At 33.9% G+C, this 20,210-nt stretch overlaps 1 protein-coding gene across 6 annotated transcripts in view; it reads right to left on the bottom strand.

Annotated features, from left to right (window-relative positions):
• The window catches only part of LOC143223212 (latrophilin Cirl-like), a 106,361-nt gene that overhangs the window by 51,078 nt on the left and 35,073 nt on the right, over nucleotides 1–20,210 (bottom strand). For 5 of the 6 annotated variants that reach the window (XM_076450833.1, XM_076450829.1, XM_076450830.1 and 2 more), the window contains exon 2: nucleotides 9,904–10,030. In XM_076450833.1, coding sequence (XP_076306948.1) covers nucleotides 9,904–10,030 — 127 coding nt within the window. Of the gene's footprint in view, nucleotides 1–9,903; nucleotides 10,031–17,934; nucleotides 18,013–20,210 lie in introns of those variants that run through there. The other variant, XM_076450832.1, reaches the window with a different exon arrangement.

Raw genomic sequence — 20,210 nt, 5'->3', positions numbered from 1 at the left:
ACTATTCGTTGTTAAAAGAGTAGTTAAAGAGTTGGCGATGGGTGATGATGACTAGTTGCCTTCCCTCTAGTGTTACACTGCTAAATTAGGAACGGCTAGCACAGATAGCCCTCGTGTAGGTTTGCGCGAAATTCAAACCAACTTGCCGAAGAATATCATTACTCACGTAAAATTTCATGGATCCATTTGCATGTGTCGCTGCTGTGGAGGTATAGAATCTGACTGTGCGACTAATGGTCCTTAATTAGCGCAATGATTAAGGTTGTTAAGGTCCTCTAAGTGTTTGTGATATTTTTATTTTGTTTCATAACGTTCGTACGTAAAGTCTGAAAGAGGCTATAACGTGTAGTTTAAGGAGTGAGTAGAGCATGAAAACATTTTCGAGAATGTTGATGCGGTTCGTAAGTTCTCATAAAACTTCCTTGTTAAGATGTATTACTTGCTATCTGTTAAATTCTTCACGGCTAATTCTGTTTAATGTTTCTTTTGACGGTCTCCTTCGGAAGGAAAGATTGCGGAAAACTCACAGCCAGAAACCAGCTGCCAAATTATGCCGCATGTATTAAGAGAGAAGGGGAAAGAGGGTCAACTATTGTTCAGCTCCCTCATAGCTTCAGGGTTAAAGAAATTCCTCGTTTCGGGCAGATCACCCTACACGTGTATAACACCATTCAAAACTCCCTCTACTAACATCCTTTTGCTCTCATGTCCAAACATACAACAATGAATTTTCCTTCTGGCCATACAACTATGTCAAAAGTAGAAAATGAATGAAAGACAAATGGGTCACCCAAAAGCCACAATTAGTTTAAAAGGAAGAGGAAAGAGGGAATACCAATATTGGAAAAATATATACAGAAAAAACTATAATTGGGTGACTCCTTCAGGTGAATTGACTACTAAATAGACAAGTGTGCAGTACCCGACAAGAAGAAAGTGAAATGTTTCAGATTAGGTCGTTTAGTCCTTCATCGGCCAGAATTAAAGTGATAATTACGAACGTATTTAGAGATGTCAGAATTCTAGCCACTATGAAGAATCAAAATGTTTTTACGTTAATAAATTGTTCTCGTTCAAATAATAGTCTGAATCATTCGTAAACGATATGGCTATAGAGTAAAATGGGGAGTCAGAAATAGCGAGAATGTAATGTATTAAATGAGTTTGGTATCCGCCTGAATTTACAGCTTCAACTTGCGTGTCAATAGCTCTTTCAATTCAAAGACCTTGCCTGGAAACGACTCTTAACTAAACAGACCACACAGGAGATTCTAGTTTCATCTGTTCGTAAACATAATTCTGTTGTTCCCCCGCTGAGACCGCCCGTACTTCAAATTTACTAGTCTTGGCTATATACAGTAATTAAGTCTTTGGTCTTTATAGACCGCTAGTTTACACGGATATGTGTGACTCTTTGAGTGTATACTTATTAGTACAACATGAGCTAACTTAGATTGAAATAAATAACCATTTCAACCATTCATATTCCTATGACAACAATACTTCTGCTAGAATAACAACAACGTTAGGACACGTAACAAAAGTAAAGAAAAAAACTAAACAAAAATCAACTAAACTACCTTTATTAAAATCAATCTTGAATTTGTTGCTAGTTTAGGTTTAAGGAAATCGCCGTCCTGAACCGAATAGAGAAAGAACTAACATTTATCCATCTTTAGTTCTACTACATTTTAGATAAAAAAACTTATAACACAAAATACCAATAACACTCTTGGCCAAAGAAGAATACTGTTGTTTTATTTTTTTATAGTTTCTGGGGCGCTACTACTTATGGGGTACATTTAAGGCTGATACATTATCAGTGTTTCTCCTATCTCCTTTCCAGGTAACTGTTTCTGACCTAGCAGTGAAAAACTAGAGAAAAGTTAGTGAGTTAACATTACCTACCGTTAAATCTTAGGAGTGTTTTACCAAGGAAATATTGGGAAAAGACTGTTACATTATAACGCTTCCTTGGCTGAAAGAGCGTGCACGTTCGACAAACCCCCATATTGTGAGAGCCTAAAACCATAGTATTGTAAATACTGTTCATGAAATATCTTCTAATGTGTACACTATTAATAAAACTTAGTTTTAACAGTTAATTGTTCCGATCTCGGCTAAGTTTGTTCTCATTTGTCTTCCTAGAATAAGTTATGAAAAGTTTGAAACTGTATTGTGAGTTGTTGTTTTTTAATATATAAAACTAAATACAACTCTGTAGTAATATTTTCATTGCTTTATGGTTGTATAGTATTAAGTTTATACAGGGTGTCCCAAAAACATGTATACACACTTTGAATGATTATAACTCACTCAAACTTTTTTTTACAGGTACAACTGATTTGAAGTAATGGCAGAAGCCAGACTAAGCTTTGAGAAAAGAAAATTTATCTTAAAGTGTTACTGGAAGTGAGAGAACGTATCTGAAGTGTAAAGACGGTTTAGAAGAGAGTTTCAAACAGATCCACCAACGCGATTCACCATTATTCGCATCAGAGATAAGTTTGAAACAAATGGAACTGTTCAAGACATCCATAAAGGGCGTTCTGGAAGATCGCGGTCGTCTTCCAATCCCACACGAGAAGCAGAGCTGTTGGAAAATCTCCAAGTAAATCTGTTCGGCAAACAACCCGTGAGACAGGAATACCAAATTCGAGCGTCCATCGCATATTAAAGCGCATTCATTGGAAAAGTTTTATTCTGGCATTAGTCCACGCCCTCAATGAAGATGATCTTGACCGGAGAGTTGAGTTTTGTGAGTGGTACCTGGAAAAATCTGCAGAGGATGCACAGTTTCCAAACAAGATTGTCTGGAGCGATGAGGCCACATTTAAATTAAATGGCTCAGTTAATTGCCACAATTAACTACTGGGCACCTCAGAACTCGCATTTTACGGCTGAACACCACGTAAACTTACCAGGGGTTACAGTGTGGTGTGGATTATCAGCCTTGGGCATAATTGTACCATTCTTTTTCGAAAACACAGTCACTAGTCTCGTTTATCTGAACTTGCTGCAAGAATCGATCGTGCCGCATTAGAGAGCAATTTGGAGATATGGAGTTTTATTTCCAGCAAGATGGAACCCTTCCCCACTACCATCGTAATGTGAGGGCCTATCCTGACGAAAACTTGCCGAACGGATGGATTGGGCGAAGAGGTAGCACTGAATTTCCCCACATTTATCAGACCTCACACCTCTGGACGTTTTTACAGGGATACGTCAAAGATAAGGTTTATAGCATAAAACCTGCAGCAATCAATGAGCTGAGGACAGCAACTGAAGGAGAATGCACCAAAATACCAAATAAAATGATTCGTGAAGTTTGTAATTTCATCTTTCCGCGTTATCAGCAGTGTCTGGATCAGAACGGTCATCAGTTCAAACATCTGCGATAACTCAAAAGATTCTACACTTGTCTCTGAAACATGGATTATAAAACCTAGATATATCTTAATAAACATTGTATTTATAATCATTCAAAGTATATACATTTTTTTAAACACCCTGTATTGCTATTTATTTATGAGTTGTATTTCATAAACCAGCATGAGAAAGATTGAACACGTTTAAGAAAATATTTAAATAAAACGCTTCAGCACTAGTTTTGAAACTAAAAAAAAAATATGAATTGCGTCAAAGAAACACAGCATGAACCAACTTTAATGCTAAGCTATTGATCAGTTAAATGCTGCAAAGCAATATATTCTGCTTAGAGTTATGCGAAGGCCCATAGGGGTAAATATCTGGAGAGGGTTAGAGAAGCAAAATTAGGGTTAATACCAAGGTGTAACCGAAGGTTTTCATACAAATTACAACACACATGACACTAACTACTAATCTGTAGAGCGCCTGTTGCAGTAAATATAAAGTATACATAGAAACGAATGGTTCCCAAAGAGTAAGGTACATTATAATAATCTAAGCTAATACCTGAGTTTGCAGAGATGTTTATACGTACACATATATACTTGTTTTCATGAATTCACCATCTGTCTACTCTACGTTAGTGCCTATAAAATAGCTTTATTTATAATAAAGCCCTGTTCGCTGCATAAACACGAAGACGAAGCAGTCTGAAAATCCTGTATCGCTGTTCTTTAAGAGTCCTGCAGTGCTTTCAATGAAAAATTTAAAGAGATTGAGCCAGACATTCGTATGTTAATTTCGTTGTGTGTCTTTTTACTTTTACTTTATGTCATTTGATATTTGCTGTTATGTGTCCTTAAAGCCCTCCGAATTTGTCATTTACGATAATGCAACAGTGATTCAATTCAATGTGAGGGGGTAGTTTAGTAGTTTCTCTAACATGTTTATAACTGAAGTTATACTTCTTGTTAAAATGGAAATGAGTAGAGAAGGGACTTTAAATTCCAATCTGGATAAAGCTACACTCTATAAGGTTGTCAACGCTTTTATTCAAGGAAGATGTTTTCGTTTGTCAGTTCTAACTCAAGGAGTAAACACTTATTAAAAAAGGGGAGATAAATCGAACAATAAACAAAATATTAGTTTGTAAAAAATATTTGTTTTGCTGTAAAAACATAAGGAAAAGTATAGTTTCAGAGTGTATCTAGAAAACGAGCTCGAAGTAAAGGTCGAACATACTCGAAATTCTCACGACAAATCATGGGAAAGTATTATGAGTTTTTGTGAAAAAGAGTTCCAGTTTGAAAAGCTTACATAAAGTGTATCTTGCTGCACTCGTAATACGAAAGTAAACATTTTCACGACGTTTTTAGAGAGGGTATAGCTACTCAACTTATTATAAATATTACATGGCAAACAGCATAAAAGGGATTTTGTTTGTTACAAAATTTTCATGTTAAGATGGAAGGCAGCTCTACAAAAGCATCTAAAGCTAACCCTTGTATGATTGAATAATGAAATGTGTTCGCCACTTTTACAACACACCCACGGCTTCAAATTGTGTTACACGTTTTTACAGTAATTGGCTGCAAAAAAACGAACTCTGGGATTCATAGACTGGGCGTGCTAACCACTAGATCACACTTGGCACAGAAGATAAATAAAATAAACCTTCATGTCCACCTACACGCCTCTCACTTACTGAGAGTTTGACAAGACCATTTTCTATGAATAACGTGAATTAATTTTCTAGTTATTTCTATTACAAAGTAATTCTGGTATTGAATAAACGAGTGCATTTTATATCAATGAACTTGCGTTTCGGATTGATGTTGTTTTATAGTCACGGTGATAATTCACTGAATAACATATACCATGTATATGGAACGTTAACAAAATTTATTTATTTTCACAGCACATGCTAAACGCACAAATTCCACTTCTTTAGTCGAACGTTCGCTGAAATACTAATAACGATACTTTGAACAAAGAAATTACTTTTTTTTCAACCGGCTTTTTAAAAAGCTGTTCATTTGGCGAATCATGTAAATGGTCTATTGATGTCTCCTTGTTTTAATTATTTCATGTGTTTTTTTCGCAAACTCCAAAACATGGTTTTTCAAACTATGTTTAGTGGAAACCTTGGGCTCCGCCATCGTTATTTGGGACTCCGCGAGGAAATTTTAGAATGTTAAAATTGAATCAGAATACGCTGTACAAAAAAGTAAAATATATCTTTATTATAACACGTTTATCGAGTATTGGGCCTTTCAATATTTTATTCTGCCTAACGCCAGACGATTTTATTTAGCTTAGGGGAAGTTCTCGAGGAGAAAGTGTTAAAACAATCTCAATTAACTTCGACAATGGCACCACTGGTTGCTAGTAGATATGGCACCATCTCAAGATCGCATGCGTCGTTGGAGATGCAAGATTGCTTAGTAATTTTCGTATGAAACATCTGTCAACCCTTGGTAGTTATGCCAACTGTCTTTTAAAAGCCAGATCTAGATTAGCGGTTAAATCTCGAATGAAATGAAACATGACGTCATAGCTAAAACTGGTCCAAATTTGAAACATTGTAATGCAATTAGGTGCAGTACCAATTGTTTCATTTTTAAAGTATGTTTATATGAAGTATAGCTATATTTATGACAATTATAACTGGTAATTGTTAGATTAGGTTAGATACGTTGTAATTTAATTAGACAAACTTTGTACAAATGAGCTCTATGACGTTATACGCCGGCTTGCCGTCATGTTTCATTTTGTTTGATTTCGTTCGAGATTTAGACGCACATCAAATCTGGCTTAATATTTTGTTATACGGTTCAAAAATTTCTGTTAAAAAGTTGTAAAAATAATAGGTTATCCTCTTCCTTTAGAAAAATATATTACTCTAGCGGCCTAGCCTTTTTTTCCACAAATCTTTATTTCTGGCTTTTTTATGGCAACACTGATTTTAGATCAGCATGTCATTGTATGATGATAAAACTCAAGTGCTTGAACGAGTGTTCATTAAGAAGCTATTTTATATCCATGAAAATACTTTTGAATTGTTAAAAATATAAGGACACGATTTTAGATAAATTAATAATTAGTTGTCACCCTTATAATGGATAAGTGGCTGAATATCACTAATAAATATCATACGAGTAAAAATCTTCCTAGGCCTAATACAATTTCATCGACGTTATCGTCGTGTGCAAACACTTAAACACAGGATGATGTAAGAAGTACCGAAACAAGAAAGAAAAGAAAATATGATGAAAGTTTTATTGAATATGATTTTACATGGACAGGTAATGAAGATGGATCTAGTTGGTTGTGTGTTGAATGGGGAACAGTGTTGAGTAACAGTAGTTTGCATCTAGAAACCAAACACTCCCAATTAAAAAAATCCAACTTTCGAGTATTTGAAGAGAAGGTGTTTGCAATTAATTGCAAGAAAAGCTACATTTTGTTCGTTTGTTCATCAGGACAACAAACGTGCTCTTATTGGTTCATATCGTGTTAGTTAACGTATTACAAAAGCAGATGAAGCTCATAAAACTGCAGAAGATTTGATAAAACCACGCGCAAAAGATTTGGTAGAGTGCACGACTGATGAGAAATTTCTTTAAAACATTAACTCCGTGCCTCTTTCTGACAACTCGGTTTCTCGATGAATGAAGGATATGTTAGCAAATTGGTTAACAGAGTTAATAAGGCGAGTTACAAATAAATCCAACTTTTTCGCTTCAGATGGATGAATCAACATGTGTCGCAGGTTATGCAATGTTGCTTGTGTTTGTCGCCTATATTCACGAAGCTAGTTTTGAAGAAGACATGTTAATTCGCAAACCTTTGCTTACTCAAACAACAGGCGAAGAAATATTTAAACTGATCGAGTTATTTATGGAAGAACATGAAATCGAACGGGAGCTTTGCTCAAGTATTTGTACTGATGGAGCTGCAGCTATGATGGGAAAATTTTCAGGCGCAGTGGCATGCTTAAAAAAGAAACACCGGGACATCGAGAGTATCGACTGCTGTCTTCATCTTCATGCACTTGTAATGAAATGAATGCCAGAAGACTTAAAAAGAGGTATTGCGTGATATCATAAAATAGTTAATTTTATAAAATCAAGACCATTCAATGCGAGGATATTCAGTTTATTCTGTGAGGATATGGGAAGTTTACATAAAAATTTGCTACTTTATATTGAAGTCCGGTGGCTTTCTAGGGTAAAAGTGCTTGCTCGGTTTTACGAACTGCGTGAGATATGTGTGTGTGTGTGTTTTTTTGAATTTTGCACAAAGTTACTCGAGAGCTATCTGTGCTAGCCGTCCTTAATTTAGTAGTGTAAGACTAGAGGGAAGGCAGCTAATCATCACCACCCACCGCCAACTCTTCGGCTAGTCTTTTACCAACAAATAGTGGGATTGACCGTCACATTATAACGCCACCACGGCTGAAAGTGCGAGCATGTTTGGCGCGACGGGAATGCGAACCCGTGACCCTCAGATTACGAGTCGCACGCCTTAACACGCTTGGCCATGCCGAGCCGCGTGAGATATGTTTCTTTTTATCTGAATGCCATTTCCAATTTAATTTTCCAATCAAATTAAGGGGTAAGTGCTGGATATAGAAAGTGGCTTACCTTCGGACGTATTTGTTTATCTGTATGAGTAAATGCTACAATGCAAGGTACCAGAGTAACGTACTTTAAAGCTCAGAGTAAAATGGAAGCGCTTCAACGTAAGCTTAAACTTTGGGGTGAATGTATACTTATGGAAAAACTTGATTGCTTCTAAAATTTCATTGGTTTTTTTTTACTTATGAATGAAATTTTCTTAAGTGAGGATGCAAAAGTTTCAGTCTTGCGGCACATATTTGATTTGTGTACAGCTACTGGGGAGTATTTACCTCCTCATTTAGAAAAATATTACTGGGGATTCAAAATCCCTTTGTTGACTCTGCAAATATAAACGATTTGCCTTTGAAAGAGAAAGAACATCTTGTAGAAATTTCAATTAATTACATCCTAGAAACAAAATTTCAGCAGAAAGAAATTACATAATTTTGGATTGGACGTGAAATACTCTGAAATAAGTAGCAGAGCTTTGAAAAATTTTGGTGTGTTTTCCAACAACATATCTTTGTGAGCAAACATTTCACTGTATACAGCTACAAAGACTAAATTTAGAAACAGACTAAATATTGAAGATGATTTGCGCTTACAGGTAACAACCATAACTCCAAATATTGAACTACTTTGTGAACAAAAGCAAGCCCATCCGAGCCACTAATAAATAATTAAGTACACTGAACTTTTACTGATATAGATTTTGGGAGCAGAAATGTTTGAACAAGTAAGAAGAAGTAAAAATGTTTCTTTAAATATTGATATTTTTAATAAATTTATATTCTAAAAGCTTGAAGTAAGCTTTATCTTTATTTTTAGTGCTGTTGTTTTGTTATTAAGGCTCCTGAATGTTTTTTCTTTCTGATGAGAAGCTCCACAGGCCTATAAAATTTGGGAACCTCTGCTCTAGAATGAGTTTATTATTTTTGTCTTTTACGAGTTGAAAAAGTGCCTTTTAGAGTCTGAAACACTTGGGTGCAAGTCTTTGTTCTGTTGGACAAAAACCAATGGTTAAGATGATTTTAAAAAGCTTTTAATTTATCTGAGAATATTAGTTTATGTATGCGCGTTTGCCATCTAATTTTGTTTATTAAGTATTTTAATCCTTGGAGAGTGATATGTTTTAATTAAGATAAGAAATCGAAGTTTACATAAAAATAGAATGGAAAAAAGTTTAGTTTTGAAATATCAAAAAACTAAGATATCAAGTGAACATTTTCAATTATGTTGATTTCTAATCCAACTATACAAGTCATCTATACTAGTTGCATTTACCACTTGCGCCTGATGAAAACAGTGCACTTTCAGAAGGGTTATTGGGTCTACTTTCTGATGCTAATTTGTTTCTGTTTGTTTGTTTTGAATTTCAGGCAAAGCTGCAGTGTAAGACTATAAGGAAAGCTTTAGCTAGTAATCACTACCGCCACCAACACTTGGGCTTCTCTTTTACCAACGAATAGTGGGCTTGATAGCAATATTATAACTCTTCCACGGCTGAAAGAGCGAGTATGTTTGGTATGATGGGGATTCGAATCCGCGACCCTTAGATTCGCCCTAACCACCGGGCCAGACTTTGTTTCTGTTGGTCATGTGTGATTTTCAATACCATTAGATAAATACTTTTGTAACCCTCGTAGAGCTTTAATTTAGCTTTTCAATAAACGTTTAACTCCTAGGTGTCTGATCATTGAATATTATTATATTCAATAATTAATTTTCGTTTGACAGAATACAATTTATTTCACGCTCATTTATAAACCATTAAAATAAGTGAGTATTATAACTTGAGAAAACAATGAAATAGTCTCTCACCCTTAGAAAATCCATACGGATAGATAGTCTGACAAAATCTTTATCGAGTAAATACAATACAAATCACAAGAACAACGAGGGACAAACTTACCTCCTTTGTGACTGACTACGAGAACTGGTGAGATCAGAACATAGAGGATAATAGTTTGCCAAACTGGAAAGCTCCACATTTTTTTCTTTGTTCTCACTTGTTTGCTTTTTTCAGTTAGAACGTCAATCTATAGAAAAACAATGAAAATATTACACAGTTGCGTTGTTTCTCAAACAACCAAATGTTGTAGAAAACTTAAATATTTCGGTCACAGTGTACTGGGAAGGTAATTGTTAAAAAAGTGTTTCATATGACTTTCTTAACTTTTAGCACTCGGACGGGATAGCTACGGACTTACAACGCTAAAATCAGGGGTTCTATCCCTCTCGTTGGGCACAGCAAATAAGTTGATATGGCTTTAATGTGTTTATATTTAGAGTATGAAGTTGAAAAAATGATGAAATCATATAAATGTTCTTTCTAACTTCTACGAGGTCGTTTTTTTCTCCAGGGTGTACTTATTATGCTTATCACAAGACGTCTTGTGATAGACGTCTCAAAGGCGTTATCGCCACGACATATTATTAACCTCTTGATGATGTGCCTCCTTGAGATGTATGAAACTCGAAGCTTACTCCAAGTTATAGTAATGTTTATTTTATTGTATATTTATACTTGTTTGAGGATGTTTTTCGAACTTCAGATAATAATTTAAGATCTAACTTCGTATCTTTCACAAACCTTGTAATAAATGTGACGAATACACGGTTTGTTCGTCGCTGTGGTTCACGGAGTAACGATAGTATATTTACGTATGCATACTTATTTAACATCTACTCAAGCTAGCTCAATATCAACACAGAAGAACGAAATGAGTTTGTACTAACTGAAATAGTAACGAAGCGCTAGGCCAAAAATTATTTAAAAGTTACACACATTTAGCCAACATCATACGTTTGCCCACACAATGTTAATTCGTTTTTGCATAAATTAACATATAAATATCAAATGTTTGCTTTCATGAAAATTAACTTTCTGAAAGCCTTGTTAGTTTCAACCCATTACCCATTGCCTTTACAAAACAAATACGCACGCAATTCGTCTAGTAAGACTATACGTTTATAGAAATTTAGTAATTCAATCCACCTAGTAAATGCATCCGCCTTTGAAACACATATGCAAGTAAAAATAATAAATTAACACGTAAAAAATGAAAAAAAAACAACTAAAAAGTTATACACAATAAAAATCATAGTCAGAAGGGAAGTGGAATAGTATATTTAATCCATGAAACCAAATTAGTAAAACTGTATATAAGCTTGTATGTTAAATTAACGGGTAATAATTAGATATTTAAATAAACATCCTTTTCAGGACAATAATTATGAAAAATGTATGATGCAAATCAATTACAGAAGCGAAAACTATAGTATTATACGTTTAATGTGTGTTAAATCATAATCAGCTCTCTTGTTTAATATTTAAGAAAGTGAAACATTAGGTGTAATAAAGAAGTTTTAAGTAATACGTTAAATATACAAATTAAAAATATAAACATGAGTTGAGACAGGTTAAATCTGTGTGTAGTCCTACAGAAGTATAATAACACTGTCCGTTTATAGAAACATCACACGCTCTCGCAAAACGCATGTAACCCAATTTAATATATAAATGAAAACTACAAACGTTAAATGAGACAAATGGAAATCGATATGCTATCCTACAGGACTATCCACCTATAAAAGTACAACCTGCTTGTGTAAAACACACACTCACAATACGCCAGGTAAGATCATCCATCTATAAAGCCTTAGTAAAACTACTCGGTTATAGAAATATTCGCCTTTGTAAAACATGTCTAAATGAAAACTATAAAGTTTCAAAGTTTGAAATTTTAAAGATGACTAATTTATAGTAAATAAAGTAAGGCGTTTTTATCATTGTCAACACTGCGTCAGATACATTCTAATGTATCAGAAAAAAAATAATAACTGTTCATTTCATTCTTGAGTTTGTACGCTCATTTTAAAATGACCGAATATATCACTTCCAGAAACTTGATTGATTTCTTATCCTTTATCCTCCTCTCTTAAATGTACCTTTGCGGTTTTTTGGTTTATTCTAGAAGCGATATCCAATGTTTATCAATATTTTGTGTTATGATGTCAATAAATGTAAAACATTCCTTCACCTGAAACAATATAATTATCATATTTTTTCATAGTTTTTATCTTTATTTGCAATAAAAGTTGTTTAGAAAATCTCAATTCAGAACACTACTAAATATTTTTATTTTGGACTTTGTTTTCACCACTTATTAAATTTTATTTTGCATAATTTCATATCTATTCGAACTCCTGTTCTAGATTTAAACGTGATTTACTGTACTACTATACAACTCCTTTATTAAGACAATAAGACACGAATATTCTGTCCTAATTATCACATAAAATTTGTAAAATCTAGCACGTTTTACCAAAAGAGGTCACCTTATAATTCTGTGCATGCTATCTCCACGTGTCAGCTAAATTTTTAATACCATTGTTCCAAGTATACGTCATTGTCTGGAAGAAGTACCCGTGGGGTGTGTTAGATGAAGCTACGCCCCATGGGGTAGGGATGCACACGAGAAGGCGTGTTACGCACGAAAGAAAGACACACACAAAAAAAATAAATGGAAAAACTTGCCCCAATTAGCAAAGAAATATATACGACTACGACCGTAATCACATTTACCCGCACTCTATAGGCGTGTGTATGTATAAATATATATATCAGCTGGATCTTTTCCTATTGTTCCATAGTCACGCTCATATAAAGCCTAGACTAAAACTTCATATCATTAGGATATTACTAGGTTGGTGTAATTACATGCAGACACCAGCTTTAGTTTTCTTTTTACCTGCTTACTTAGAGATCAAGACAGGCACTTCACACAAATTGTATGTAAACGTGAAAGAATTTTGTAAGAGAAAGAAAAACGGGAAGCAACATGAGGTATTATATATTATTTTCTTCTGACAAGTGTTCCACATTATTTTACCGAACACTTTATTACAATAATACCGCTCTACTAAATATTTCCAATGTTCCGGAAGTTACGTTTATCACACCATAAAGATCGCACAAGTAATTCACGTATTTTCATCGCTTAGTACTGTGATGCAGTTTTCCATCTGCGAAATCATCAGTCATCGACGCCAAATTTCACACCGAATGATATCTTGACGGTAGGGTGAATGTGAAACTAACTTCTTTCCTGTTAGTTTTATTGTCGGAACCCAATGCGTGTAACTGTTAATACGAGTAAAGTTAAGAAAGGGTTAACAGTTGCCATGGGAAGTGCTTCCTGTAATAAAGTAACATGTTACAAACTATAGTAGCAAGCTTCATCAATAATTCATTCGTCAAACTGACCACAAAAAAGTTTAAACTGGATTATTAGCACGTTTACAATGGATAAGCCGTTGTAATTAACACGCATTAAGTAAAAACTTCCAGTTAGATAAAACTTATGAACTGAATTGAACTTTTTAGTCGTTGAAATAAGATAAGCAATATAATTTTTATATGATCAAAAGAATTAAAGTAATAAGTTATAAATTACTTAGTGTGACCATATAGATATTATAGGACCTTATTTTAATGCACTAAAGTTTTTAGTTTGGTTTGGTCGCTGTTACACGCAATGCTACACAATGGGCTATCCGTGCTTTGCCCACCAGCCTATTTACAACGCGAATCGTAATCTGACCTACAGCATCATAAGCCTGCAGACTTACCGCTGAGCCACTGAGGGACAAATTCTTCAACAACTATTTATTATTGATTTTGAACAATGCTTGTAAGTTTGTATTTCTTAGACGGACAGATAAAAAGACAGATAGACAAATAACAGAATACTCCACTTAAATGCACTGTAGAGAGATTTACGTTTTGTATACTACAACAAAAATGCCTACATCGTCGAATGATGGTGTTTGTGTATTTTCTTATAGCAAAGCCACATCGGGCAATCTGCTGAGTCCACTGAGGGAAATCGAACCCCTGATTTTAGCGTTTCAAATCCGTAGACTGGTCTTCTCATTTTGTTTGTAATTCATAATTGTAAGTACCTTCGGTCATTGTTTCGTTATAAAGGAGATTAGTGCCACTTAAATACATGCAGAAAAAACACAAATCCGAGTACTGAATTCTAAGTCCTTAAATGGTGAGAAATAAGCCTATCTTGATTTCTCGGGTAAAACCAAATTCGATTTGATAGTTTTTCTCGTTAAATGAATACTTTGCTTTATTTTCTACAGTAATTGTTTTGAATTTTAACAAATACACAGTAGAGTCACAGTAACTTAAATCTTTTGATATTAACGTTAACTGTGAACTAGTAGTGTCTAAAAAGTACAAACGTTTCTTGTTTTTCTTTAAACAAACCAAGGAAGGTACCAAAATAGCATTTTAATTTAAATTTATACATCAATTTTTCACACATCATTTCTGTGTTACCTCAACTACTAAACAATGATGGAATCTTACATTTTTTACACTGTTTCACAATATTGTTAAAACATGATGCAAATAATGCGCTTCATTTAATTAACTGAGTAGTAACTGATGAAATGTGGTAACACTACTAACTGATCACACGTTATAACGTTACAAGAAAAAGATCAATGTATATTTGCACGGATATGATGGCTAGAGTTAATTTGAGATCAAGAAAAGTAACAAACGAAGAGCACGGAAAAACAGTAATTCCAATAAAGGATGTGTTGCATGATGTTGTGCTTGTGTGGTCGCTGAGTACAGTATTATCATCAGATATTTCGTTCTATTACTGTGGGTTAAAATGGAAAGTTATGACGACGAGATGGGCAAGACGTTTTTTTTTTTTTTTCATTTTTATTGGAAGAAGTCAATCTGATATTAAGCTAGTAATCCAACTAAATACCTACAGCGATCAATCTTAGTTAAGGCGGGGCTCATTTGCCCCAGCTGGTAATTTTAGTCCCGAGATAACTTATTTGGTATTGCTGTACATACACTTCCGAAATACGCTGTACATTCGCTGATAGTTCTACTCTTTGGAACTACAAAATCTCGTTTATTGTACATGCAATACTTGGGCAGTAATAAAATCTTCCACGCGGATTACACACCGGTTATCCAGCTGAGCTTTACTTCAGCTGTTGTCGACAAAATTCTAACAGTGGGTGAGTGTGTGTTCCTTGTTTCACTTCAAAGACAGGAGCAACCGGCGTTAGGTGTCGCATCCTTCTGTGACGTGGCTAATGATACTAGCCACGAGGGGGTCGAAGACTTAAGCTATCAATCATTCAGAGCGTCCTGTTAAAGCACTGACGGCTACACAAGAAGGGGACCCGATCAGAAAGGGCAAGTGTATATGGCACGAGCGACCTCTATTAATTCGTCTCAAGCGACCCTGTTTCAGCTGCTCTTACACATCCCTTATTATGTTTCGCCCTCCCCCGTTAAGACAACACCAATATTTCCAATTGTAAACGTAAAGAATTTTTAATGATACAGTTAACTGACATTATGAGCTGATTGGGTCGACAGCATGGTGAAGAAGAGTCAACAGAATGAGAAAAAGCATGAAATATGTGTGTGAAATTATATGCGCAATGAGTACGTAAATAAGTGATACTAAATTTAGTATCATGCCCCTTCAAAATATATTTCAACATAAACGGATTAAAAAATTACTCTACACACAATAGAAAGTCGTGCCAGTAATGGGGTCCGTATATCTCAAACTGATTTTATTTAATTAGTAACCAAATTTAATTTTTTGAGTAATATAGTGATTGTAATGTGTACTTTTACATCAACGTGAACTATTGAATCCAATAATGTTTTTGTTTTTTTCTTTTTTCATCAAATTATATTATTTCTAAAAATAATACTTTGGGGCCAATGATATCCTTAAGTACGTATTTCTAAAACTTAAAATAAAATTCGGTAAAAAGACAAATAGAAGATGAAAATCACTTAGTATCAAAATACAGAGGTGCAGCGAGGTCCTACTTAATAAAGGCAGAAAGGCTAACATGAAGTGTCGAGAATGTAAAAAAATACAACTAACTGAAACATTAAATAAAAACCTGTTCTTATTGCGCAGTCTAAAGAAAATGGCGTAAGGAATACGTTATCACGAGAATAACAAAAGTGTTTGTTGAAATAATGATAGTTTTAGAGCCTTAAAATTTGATAAGAAGTAATATCATAGTTACGGGTATATCGATAGTTTGTTTGAAAATCTTAATATTTCAGTAATCCGTAAGTCGGTGAACTTGACCTCACTATGATATTTGTGTGTTGTATAGAAGTTGTTCTATACTCTCTAAATTCTAATATATATGTATTAAAATAATTATATAAATATTGAGGTTAACAATGCATACTATTTCTCATCCTTGTAAATAAATAAACAAATTAACAAACTGCTAGTTAATATTTATACGAAAGTGAAAATATTAAGTATATTTTCTTTACGGAATATTTCAGTGATACACAGAAAACACACTATAAAATATATATGTGGACTATTTTTAGTTACAGAAAGAAAGACAGATTTCAGTTTTGAGTAAAAAGGACTATCTTTGAAAACTGTTTCTAATTATAAACCGACAGAACACGGGGAAGGCAGTTAATCAACAGCACCTACCGCCAACTCTTGTCTGATCTGATAATTTAATTTGATAGTCACTTTCAACTCCAAAGTGCGGAACAGATTTCTGTGGGGACGAGACGTAGCAGTGAACCCTTTGATTCATAGTCTTTGCACGCTAATACGCATGCGTGTCAGGCTCCCTTTTCAAGTAAGGGTGTAGAAGAAAATTGGTTTGTCAAACTTGAAAATTTTGGCAATCAGCTATTTAGAAGTTTGTCAGTTTGAACTGAACATGATATAAATTAACGTCCGGGCAAACATTTTATCCGTGAGCATGATGACGTTAAAGTCCTTCCCTCTCTTAACCCATCTTAAGACTCTCACACAATCTCAACTTGTGCGTAATGTGATTGCTTCTTGCTGGCAGAACACTCAATACTTGTCAACCTTCAAAATAGGATAATTCGTCTAGTCTGATTATTTTCAAGCATTTGTTGTAAATCATGTAACTCCCACATATATACGTGTTTGTAAGTGCAAACATACATATTTCATGTACACAGTCCTTAAGCCAACGTTAATATTAAGAAATCAGTGTTATATAGATACAGAGAGGGAGCTAATATTAATCCGAGAAAGTTTTATAGGAATATATTTAGTCAGACAGAGACGGTTGACTTGCAAAACCAACGATTTTATTCCCTGGGTATAATTATGATTGTCATTATCTTTATTTCTTAGGGTTTATTTTGAAAAGAACGATGACCTTATAGTAACAAACTATATATAACCAGAGCAATATCTACAGTTCTTTCTTTCTGAAATTGGTTCTGTAAGAAGACAGTAGACCTTATGATAAGATATGTTTTATATGATTGACCGTCTATAATAGTCTCACTTTAGTACAGGGGTAAGTCTATAGATTTACAAAACTAAAACCAACGGTTCACTTTCCCCTTCGGTGGACTCAGCAAATAGCTCGATGTGGGTTTGCTATAAGAAAACATACACATTATCTATGATATATAAGATTAATTATCCTCTGCAGTGGATCTCATAAGGATGTTTTTCTTAAATTAGTTTTACATGAAAATGTTAATTTTTTTCGTTACGAAACTTGTTTTTCGTAACTGATTTTAAGTACAGTTAACCTAGTAACGACGTGTTTTATTTGTTAAGTTAGAAAATAATATACTTAATAAAAGTTGACTTTATTTTTTATGGTCGGTTTTACGTTTTGTCAATTTTCGTATTGTCAGCTTTATCTTATAAATTTGTTTATTTTTTATTTTCAGACAAGCAAGTTTGGAAGTTCTTTGAATAATCACTTTGGGCAGTGTGAAAAGTTCTGTAAGATCTGGTTTTGTGAGAAAATGCGAGCAGGTTGACCTTGTGATAGAGTTTTGGAATTTTTATCCAAGTTTAAAACCATGTAAAACTAAAAAAAATATTCTACGTACTTTGAGATGTAGGTGCGTTATAAGAGTGACAATCAATCACTTATACTCGTGGATGGTTGGTGTTAATTGGCTACTGACTATAACTATAACAGATAGTTTTAGTAGTTTTGCGTAAATATAAAATGTAAATACAAAACACTGTGAAAAACACATTTATATTTTACACTAATTAATTTCTAGTGTTTAAGTATTAGGCATGAACAATTAATGGGTTATAGGTTATATACAGATGCTGTTTTGATATTTAGGTATTTTAACACTATTTTAAAAGATGCGTTCTGGAACAGAAACACTCTCATGTGTGTATACATATATATACACACACTAAAAACTGTGTTACACCTAAAAATATACGTATAATCCAATCATTTACAGCAGAAAAATTATCACATTATTTTATAAAATGAAGACGTGTATTATCATACACATATGTTTTTCATATATCAAAATAATTTTGTGGAATTACCAAACAAAATTATCCAGTCATCAGATGGCAGTATAGGTTTCCATAGGTGCACAGGTATAAACCTGAGATTGGGTAAACTTTATTTTACTACTGTCATCCTTGTTCATTGTCATAAAATTCAAATTAATTTTTCAAGTGATTGATCTGAATTGTTTTTCGTCTCGTCAAATAAACCTAGCTGTCGTCAGATAATGAATTACAGATAAGTGATCATCATCGCTTATCTGAGTCCATTCTTTTCCAAAATATGTCTGAATTGTTACCGATTCTATCAGACATTGATTGAGTGCTTTGTTTTAATGACCTGTAAGATTCCTGCTGTTTGGGCTTCCAGAACATATTTGCAAAGTCTTAAAGGTTCACCAATGGTTAACGAGACTTCCAAGCATGTAAATAAATGATAGGGTAGGACTTCTACTGGCGCTTAAATAACCATTAATCTTTCGGAAAATGGTATATATGTATGGTTTTATAAGTAAATGTTTGGTCAAATTACTATTACAATCTATCCTAGCTAGTTACGAACACAAATCAATGACAATGGGAGTCTATTTTTAAACTCCACGGATTATTCCTTTTATGAGGTTATAAGTAAATGATGGCTATGGCTACTTTCACTATATGCCTATTGACGTGTGTAATGCATGGCAGCTATTGTTCAAAACATTAATTGTTGTTTAATGTCTCTGGATTGACTTTTACAAAGAAGGTTTTACTGTTGGATTATGAATTTAAAATCTGATTAGTTTTTTTTTTCTAAAAATAAAAAATAGACAAAAGCTCTTAACAATATTCATTATCTAAGTTAAAGCTGTACGTACGTTTCTGTTGGTGATACGATATTGCTCGTTACTAGTTTTATGTGCCTTTCTTTACCTCTGCGTTATTGTTAAAAATTAAATGGAATGTTTTGCGTGGAGAAGGTACATACTTACACAGGGAGTAGATTCTTTTCAACAAATGAGTTGTGTATACTGAAGTTTATTTTTTGTACTGCTATTCAAAATAAACTTTCATCGATTCCATTCAGTGATAATGGTTCCACTCTGATGTAATAGCTTTGAACACACCGCTGTAATGATGCTGCAAAGTTTTCTTGTCTTCTTTTCAGGAATATAATAGGTAAAGTTGAAAACTCTCTTTTCTGTAACATATTACAAATATAGCAAAATATTCAAGTATACGTATGACTATATATGTATGTGAAGTGTACTTGTAATGTTTTTTAATTTGATGGATCAGATGAGTAACTATGTTATACAAACACACTGAACAGTGAGCACAAAGTTGAAGGATTCCTCAGTGATGGGTCCTCTAATGGGGCAAAAATAAGTTTAGAGATATAGAACTGTAGAATTCGAAGTTCGATTCCCGTACAGTGGACGGAGAACAAATAGAACATTGTGTAGCTTTGCGCTAAGAAATAGGAACGATATTATATCTTCCAATTTAATTAATCCACTAAACGAACTATGAAATTTATGGTTTGTGAAGCTCACTTACGTTAAAGCAAAAATAAAATCAATTCATTATTCTAGTGTAAAGGTTTTACTGTCTTGCTTTTACATTTATCAAAACTGGTCTAGATTTCTATTTATAATTAAAGTTTTACTGTCTTACTTTTTAATATTCAGGCAGACGGTAGCACTGCCTATGTAGAGAACGATCGAATTATTCATCGAAATAGTATTTTAAATATCTCCTCACTAGGTCTTCAGGATCTTACAATACTATATAGTGTTTCCTTTTACAACAATATCTTTATAATGACTGAGTCACAAATTCAAGAAATGTTTGTAACTTTCATACT

This window comes from Tachypleus tridentatus, chromosome 8 (genome assembly GCF_004210375.1).
Source record: "Tachypleus tridentatus isolate NWPU-2018 chromosome 8, ASM421037v1, whole genome shotgun sequence".
Classification (NCBI taxonomy): Eukaryota; Metazoa; Arthropoda; class Merostomata; order Xiphosura; family Limulidae; genus Tachypleus; species Tachypleus tridentatus.
This window is presented reverse-complemented; position numbering and strand designations above follow the sequence as displayed.